The 8,174-nt window shown below is 33.6% G+C and overlaps 1 protein-coding gene across 3 annotated transcripts; it reads right to left on the bottom strand.

Annotated features, from left to right (window-relative positions):
* Positions 1 to 171: 171 nt before the first annotated feature.
* On the bottom strand, positions 172 to 7,132 carry LOC117106431. 3 transcript variants are annotated; one of them, XM_033247799.1, is made up of 6 exons: positions 7,010 to 7,132; positions 3,465 to 3,568; positions 2,718 to 2,867; positions 2,106 to 2,366; positions 1,209 to 1,496; positions 172 to 485 (listed from the first exon to the last, which is right to left on the bottom strand). In XM_033247799.1, exons 2-6 carry the CDS (start codon positions 3,562 to 3,564, stop codon positions 187 to 189), a joined length of 1,098 nt encoding a protein of 365 aa, XP_033103690.1. In that variant the 5' UTR covers positions 3,565 to 3,568; positions 7,010 to 7,132; the 3' UTR covers positions 172 to 186. The 3 variants fall into 3 exon arrangements, with proteins under 3 accessions (XP_033103690.1, XP_033103691.1, XP_033103692.1); XM_033247800.1 differs by lacking the exon at positions 7,010 to 7,132 and adding an exon at positions 5,897 to 6,006; XM_033247801.1 differs by lacking the exon at positions 7,010 to 7,132 and adding an exon at positions 4,509 to 4,527.
* Positions 7,133 to 8,174: the final 1,042 nt, after the last annotated feature.

The raw sequence follows: 8,174 nt of genomic DNA, 5'->3' as shown, positions 1-8,174 counted from the left end.
ACACACACACACACACATGTGTGATGTGTTTTGGTATGTTATCTTTTTCCTAGCTCAGCAATTGAAATCATGTGTGTTTACACTGGATTTAAGTCAGAGCATAAATTGTTCATGAGTGTAAACTGGGCCTACGGTATGAACTTTTAATAGATCCACTTCATGAAATGGTTTACTAAAGGTATTAATTCAAGTTACCATGACACTATCAAAAGTTGCAGATTCAGGTTTCATATCCATACTCTCTCCACTTCTGAAGCTTTTCACAGATTCATCGTCAGTGTAGATGTCATCAGTGCCAGGTGGATGAACACTGGAGTTCTTCAAAGACTCAATCCCTTCAAGACTGTTATTCTGTGAAAATGCTGATTGTTGGGATATTGTTGGTGAATTGAGTCGCACATGTTTTTGTCTTTTTAGTTTCTCACTGAACATGGATTCCTGTTGCATACTCCATTCCTCAATGTACTCATTTCGCTCCTTTGAAGCTAACAAAATTCAATTGAAATGCATTAGTTAAACACATACACTGTACAATACATAATCTGACATACTGGTCTGCTACGTACAAAATGGATGAAACAGTGCAGTGTCTTTACAACCATATAATAACATACAAATATTAAGTATTATGATATAATCATCTTTAAAAAAGTCAATTTCTGTCAGTACGGTAGCCCTCTGATAATAAAGAGTGTTCATCCAGGGATCCTACGACACAGTAAATTTACAAAACTAAAGCTAAATCTACTGAATTGGAAAGAAAAATAAATTTTGAACAATTAGCATTAAATCAATAAGACTATTAAGTAACTATAAAGATACAGTAATAATACAACAATAATGATGATGCTACATGTAGGTGCACTCCATTTTTAGATGCGACTTGAGGAAAATTTTAGAAATTTATTATAGTTTATTGATCTTTAATTTCCACCAGTAGAGATTTTTCTCCATACCTGTACCAGCGTCAAATAATTTTTTTTTTTTTTATTGCCCTCACATCCAACAGCAAGTACACTCGCCACTTACAGGATGGAATGATGCTTTATAAACTAAGACTCTTTATGAAGCTTAGAGAGTGGAGTTGTTTTTAGTCGTGAGAAAAAATTAGACTGTGACAGGAACTGAACCCAGGATCCTGGGCTCAGGAGGAAAGCATCTTAACCACTGAGCTATTCAACTACACTCCTCTAATAAACAACACAAACCTTTTTTCAGTTTCTCAGCTACATCATTTCTGCCGCTGCTTATCAATGCCATCACAAGCACAACAAGAGGATTGGTACCAGACAACAGACACTTCAGCCAACTGTCCAAGACACCATAGATGCGTTCACCCAATGGAAATCTCTCAATTTCGTTGAGTTTTTCAGGTTTGATTTTCAAATTTGATCCAAGTGTTTTCCATTCATCTTTCCCTTGGCATTCGAGGCTGACAATATCGAAGAACCATGGTAGATCACAAGTTGAGGGCAGAGTACTGTGTTCAGAAACATCTAGATTTGGTATAAAAAGGACATTTAAAAACAATAATCAATAGTAAGCTCTTATATACCACTACATTGAGACTGCTGCTCTTATTAATAGCCCTGGTTATGGAATACAAGTACAATATTGACAACTATGCACAATATGCAACCTCATAGTAACCTCCACACTCCATGGAGAAAATTTTCAAGGCTTACTTTTTCTTTGCCCTCTTCTCCCCCTCTTTGTTTTCTTAGTGTCTGTTTAACTTATTATTCTACTTATTATTTTATTCCATCCATGTCAAAATTGCAATCTGTCCATAATTTGATACTATATATATATACTTTTTATGTTGTTATAAATATTGTCATTGTCTTCCAGAGTTCTTGTTTAAGTAATTATGTAACTTTTGTGTATCAACTCAAAGAAACAAATTTCATATATATGTATTTTATAAGACAATGAATAAATGAATCTTGAATCATAGTTCTTTTACAGTAACTTATAATAGGTCTATTAATAATAATTATTATTATTATAATTATTATTATCATCATGATTATATTATTATTATCAATTTATTATTAGTCAAACATCTAATAAATTTTTGAAATTCAGTCAGTAGTAACACATACCTTTTTGAAGCTTTTCTGCTAGATCTCTGCGGCCGGTTCTTTCAAGGGCTGATGAGAGTTGATCTCGCAAATCTGCAGTCTGAACGCGCTTCTGTCTCCACATCTTCAGTATCTGATAGATTTGTTGTTTTGGTGAAGAGTACTGTTCCCGAACAGCATCTACCTCACCAGTCTGGATATCAAGACGAAATGCAAGACTTCTCCAATTATTGCCAAGCTCTCCGGCCAGATCAAGTAGTTCATTATCTGAAATCTGGGATTCTGTAATACACAAGCAAAAAGTATAGATTTGGAAAAAGGAGGTGGATGACTTACTTGGTATCATGCACAAAATCAATAAGTAACGCAGACGTGGCTAGCAACCTTCAATTAACAAATATTAGAATGAATTTGGCACAAACAATCTAATGCTGTGGGGTCAGCCTACAGAAGCTCCATAAAAAGTAGGTTTGGATTACCTTGTAAGCCAACCGCCATAAAAATTTGGCTATCTATTGCAAGGACTTTATCGACATTGTAGCAATTTCATGGAAAGTACCATTACTCAAGGACTTGCTGCGATAAATGGATCCATATAATTGAGCTTTGAAGTAAGAAGCAAAGTTATCTTACGTGGTTCTGCTGCACCAGAGGGAGAATGAGAGCCATCTATGCTTTTTGTACCTGAAGATGACGATGATGTAGAAGAAAGCTGGTGCGTTAGAATCCGGATGGTGTCTTTAAGTTTCTCCTTTTCACGGTTAGACTCAGCAAATGCCTTGGCTAGATGTACAAAAGTAAAATTGTACATTAATTTGTATGTGTTTGATATATATTTAACTAACTTTTTTGTATCTTCATATACTTTTAATTTCTTACTCATATGTAACAAGGAAAACAATTCTCATGACATCATTATGACAATAAAGGATAATCTGAATCTGATAATTTAAGCAAGGCTCGAGTTCAAAGAAACATAATAGATTATAATTGGTTTTTTTTCTGGTGCAACGTAAAATAATCAGTTAAAATGGCACTCTCATACTTTAAAAATTCTTAATTTGATAAGTTCAATTTTACTTAAAACACATACCTGCCTATGATGGTTACATCATGCCTATGATGATTACCGTATATCTTGCCTAAAATACATCATGCCTACAATGGTTACATTGTGTCTATGATGGTTAAATTATGCCTACAATGGCTTTAGTACATCATAGAGAACACCATGCTTTTTACAGTTGGTACAACTGTCATGATATATCCATCACACTACGCAAGATGCGCCTATTGTAGCATGCCTATCACTGTACTTCATGTATGGGTAGCTATTTTCTACACAGGATGCACTGTACAGTTTAAGAAATAATTTCTTACAGATGCTGTGAACGCCTTCACTGGTTTTCTTGAGTTTCTCATTCTCTTCCTGCAATTTCTTGTTTTTTTCAAGTAGTTTGTGTAAGTCATCTTTATTCATAATTCTGGGAAAAAATATAAAAATTATTAATAATAGGTTTCTTACTTTGAAGTTTCAACTGACTCTTCCAATAGACACTATATTTTTTTTTTAATATTGTAATATTTGTCATTTTTCTATTTGTACATTTAAAATTTAAATTCACTCTGTGCAGTGGTTCTTTTGAATTAAAGTTTTTAAACAAAAGATACCAAAAATAACAATGCAAACTGACTGCCAAGCCAGATTATGATCTTTTACTGGCTATACTAAAGAAATGTTCATCAAATCAAATTAAATCTTTCTTTATTCTGGAAATACTTAGGTATTGAAAGAGTATTTCTCTTATACTCTTTCAATACCTAAGTACTGATCTCCCAAGAGGTCCAGATTCAACAGTAACAAAGTATATACACATAAAATTTTTATATACATATAAAAGATAACTGGATAGTTAAGTATTCGTCTTAAACATATTTAAAGTACTGTAATGGTGTCAAATTTGCAGCAAATATATAAGGGGAGCTAATTCCATAATTTACAAGCCCTGTAAAGGTAGGTTCTTTTTCCTTGTATATTGTTCCAGATTGGGATGATTAGTGTACATAAGAAGATGGATTTCTTATATTTTTGGAATGGACAGTATTAGTAAATTTAAAAACCGAAAGGTCCACTGATTAATCTCAGATAAGATAGCATCATACATACTCAAAGTATCAAATTACACGCCATCGTGTCGGGATCCAATATTATGATATAATTGATGTTGAAATATTGAATCCCGACATGATGGCGTACATTTCGATACTTGGAGTATGTATTATGCTATAGTAAATTTAAGTTTTAAGTCATCCTGTATATGATCCTGATCATTATACAGTAATATGTTTATAAAATACCATAAAAAAGATAGATTCAAGCTAATTGAAAATTTTGTAAAAAAAGAAAAATTGAACAGGGGTTACCATTCATGATGCAAGAAGCAGGAACAACATTACCTCTCAGCCAAATGCTCAGACCACATGGATTGGGGGACGTCCATGACAAAAACAAACATAAAAATCAAGATCAATATGGAAGCAGGGAAATTATTATTTTATTTTTGTGGTATGAGATGTGCATCTTAGTTATAATTCAAGAAATGGTACTTTACACACAGTCACACTTACACAAAGCAAGGAAGGTTAACACCAGTCACTGATATCCTACAGACATAGACATAACACAGACATTAATAAAAAATTAATAATTTTATTTGGAATAACACTTTTGTAACAGTGGTACACAACCATGTGGGCAGTACATCCTAAAGAAAACATAGGCATAAGAAATTAAATGAAAAAAAAAATTTACAAAAATGAATTCCTGCGAGACTCCATGTAGATACTCCCAAAAAAGACCCAATGAATAGCCGAGAACCTCCTGACACCTCTATAGTACATTCATCAAATGTGATATTAAAACATATTATTAATCAATTTTGATACAAAATAATATGTTTGTTCACACTCTGGTGAACTCTTGTCTACCAAACTCCAAATATACAGCACATACTGATTAACATTGTATCAGCTGACATTGCCATACTCAGATAACATTGTATCAGCTGACATTGCCATTACTGAGATAACAATAACATTGTATCAGTTGACATTGCCATTACTGAGAGAAATCATAAAGAGATACCAGTGTGTTAACACGTTGACTGCCAAACTTTTTTTAAGGTTTTGCCCTGTGTGCCAAAACGAGTATACAAATATAAACATACTTTCTTGAAATCTTATCAAGTCACATATCATCAAAATGGTGTGTCTAATAAATTGGCAGGAAAATATTAGGGAACGAGTAAACTCATTGCTGGCAATGGGACAGTACATTAAATAGCCTCTGCCAAGTGCAAGTTTTCTCGTCCGCTTTTTTTCATGGGTTGGATGGTATATGTTCAGAGAGCACCCCCACTCATGCAATCTTTTATACTGACGGAAACATAACGCAATAAACATACATACGTTATTTGTACAGTAAGTCTATGTGAATCTTCTATTTGCTGTTAAAGTCTGTGGTTCTACAACTTTGAATAACAATGAAATAATAAACGCTATAATGTCACCCCGGTTTTGACGAGTATATTTGTCTCTGGCGCCCTCAACAACACCCTGTGGGAGGATTATACTCATCGCTGGCAGTGAACAAATTAACACTACTGTCACTTTGAAAAGCAACTTGATGTCTTGCTCTAAGAAACAACTTTCCTCCAGTTTATAGGGCGTGATGCCAGTACCTACATTGGAAGATATTTGTACTAACTATTATTGGCAATGACACTAACTCTAAACTATGCTGGAGTACTTACATCAGAGTAAGAAAATTAGTTCCTCCACCTGTTCTTTTGTACTTGTATGAGTACCATCTAGTACCTTATTTAGTTGTTGTTTATATTTACTTATTTTGTAATTCGAAAGTTTAGTTTACTGCAGGCAGTAATAAAATGGAAAAAATTTATAAGCCTATATACAGTGTATGACATACCAAGAGATCTATTTATTGCTATTATGTAATAATCTGAAATGATGCAACACAGCTGAGATACAATCCTCTCCACGTACATGTCATTGAACCAGGACTGACTCATGTTAACCTTATGTGGCATCCTCCACAAAATCCTGATTCAATGACCAATTAATTGTACATCCTACATAGTAAACATTTCAAAAATCTCAATGACATGACCTTACTACTCCCCTAAAAAAGGGACAGAATGGTTAGTGAATTGTTAATTCTAAATGAATTTGGCTATAATTCTCCATTCTAATTATAAAATAATTTTTCTCACAACAAATTTCCTACTGTATGTAGTTGGTTAAGATTTTAAAATAAAAGTAAAAGATAAAAAAAGGACAATTTACATCTGTCTTCATTTCTATACTATTATATTAATATATATGTGAAAGAGAAATATCCGGAATCTGGAACGTTCATTATGAATCATCAACTCATTGATGATTCATAGTAGTAGTAGGATGTATGTGCAACTGCACATGGATGGGGATTCTGGCCTGTTATCATTTGCCATCAGTTGTGACTAGGCCTAGCCCTAAAAATGTCTATCAAATTTAATAATTATTATTGAAAACTACATTTTCATGAGGAAACAAGTTGATCGAAAATACTATACGGTAACTCCCTGCTAACATAAAATAAATTGGAATCTCCCTAAGCTATAAATAGATCTGTTTCCGTGAAACCCTACAACTCAAACATTATTATAATAACAAAGGCTTCGCTTGGGTGAGTTTGTCTCCTCTCGTTACTGTAGTCCGTAGCCGCCTAGATACATACAGACCAAACTTGCGGCTAAATAACACTTGGTACGCGTCAAATTGCCCTATTTTAAACAAATAGTTAATATGATTGTCTGCACTTACACTAAAAGAACACAATATTTTGAAAGTTAATGTCTACCTACCATAATTTTTCGTAATACGGCAACTTTAATAAAGCCAAATTTTAAACGCACTTTTTCTGTTAAAAACTGAATGGGGAATCCCCACCATAGCTTCTCCTTATTGTAACGTCATTTCTAGCACGCCCTCTACTGTTTAGTATTATATTGGGGGCGCTTGTTATTGATAGATAGAGTACTGGGGTTGTTCCTATCAAGGAGGTTTAAAATAAACCTCCAAATGAAATAAATCGTATTCATCAATAAGCTGTTCAATAGGCCTTTTTCACGAATCGGTAGACATCTTGAAGTGATGATAAACATTGCGAATCAGCGGTGCGTAACCAACAGAAATAAGATAAGCTTTTGGGCTGATTTTCTGACATCATGTTGTTTAAAAAATCATAACTCCATAACGGGGCGTCGTATCCAAAAAATGTTTCCAGGAAAATGTTCTTAAAAGACCAGTCTACACCACTATATGGTAAAAAAAAATTATATATAAAAAAAATTGAAAAATTTTGTTGACCTCTGAAATCAAGATTGAAAAAGGCGTATAGTCGATTCAAATATATTTTCAGAGACAATAACGTAATCCACAATGCTTTTTGTTGGTTTTGAATTCTAGTAAATGTACCTGCATTTATTGATTTTCGCTATTAATATCACTGAAGTCAAGTAAGAAGTTTGCCCATTGATATTACTACGTACTATCCCCATTATTAATTCTGTTACAACGACCATTGAAATCACCAAGAATAAGAATATGTCCATTCTCATCAAAATGAGCGTCTCAGATAAAAGGGTGGTACTGTATATAATAATTCTTCTGAAAGGGTTTTATCTAGAGAGACTCAAGACCTACCTTTTTAAAAAAAATTTAAATTTTCCATTTTTGTTGTTTTTACATTGTTGGTTTTACTTCCATCGTTTAGTTTTTCTAGGATAGGCTACTCTAGACGCCAACATCATTTGATCATCTGTGATGATCCTGCAAACCACTGCTGGCCTGTGGTCTCAATTGCAGGAAAACGATGCGCTGATGTTGGTTCCCCTGCGATAGTCTGTTTTCTCATTTTTCGTTTCTTAGGTCACTTGTTTAGACTTTAGGATTTAGTTTTTGGTTTGTTTTCTTTCGTGTAACTTAAGGGTATAGAGACCATGTAGTATGCGCTTTACAAGTCCCAAA

This window comes from Anneissia japonica, unplaced genomic scaffold (genome assembly GCF_011630105.1).
Source record: "Anneissia japonica isolate Jap-2015-1 unplaced genomic scaffold, ASM1163010v1 scaffold287994_len634616_cov204, whole genome shotgun sequence".
NCBI lineage: Eukaryota > Metazoa > Echinodermata > Crinoidea > Comatulida > Comatulidae > Anneissia > Anneissia japonica.
This window is presented reverse-complemented; position numbering and strand designations above follow the sequence as displayed.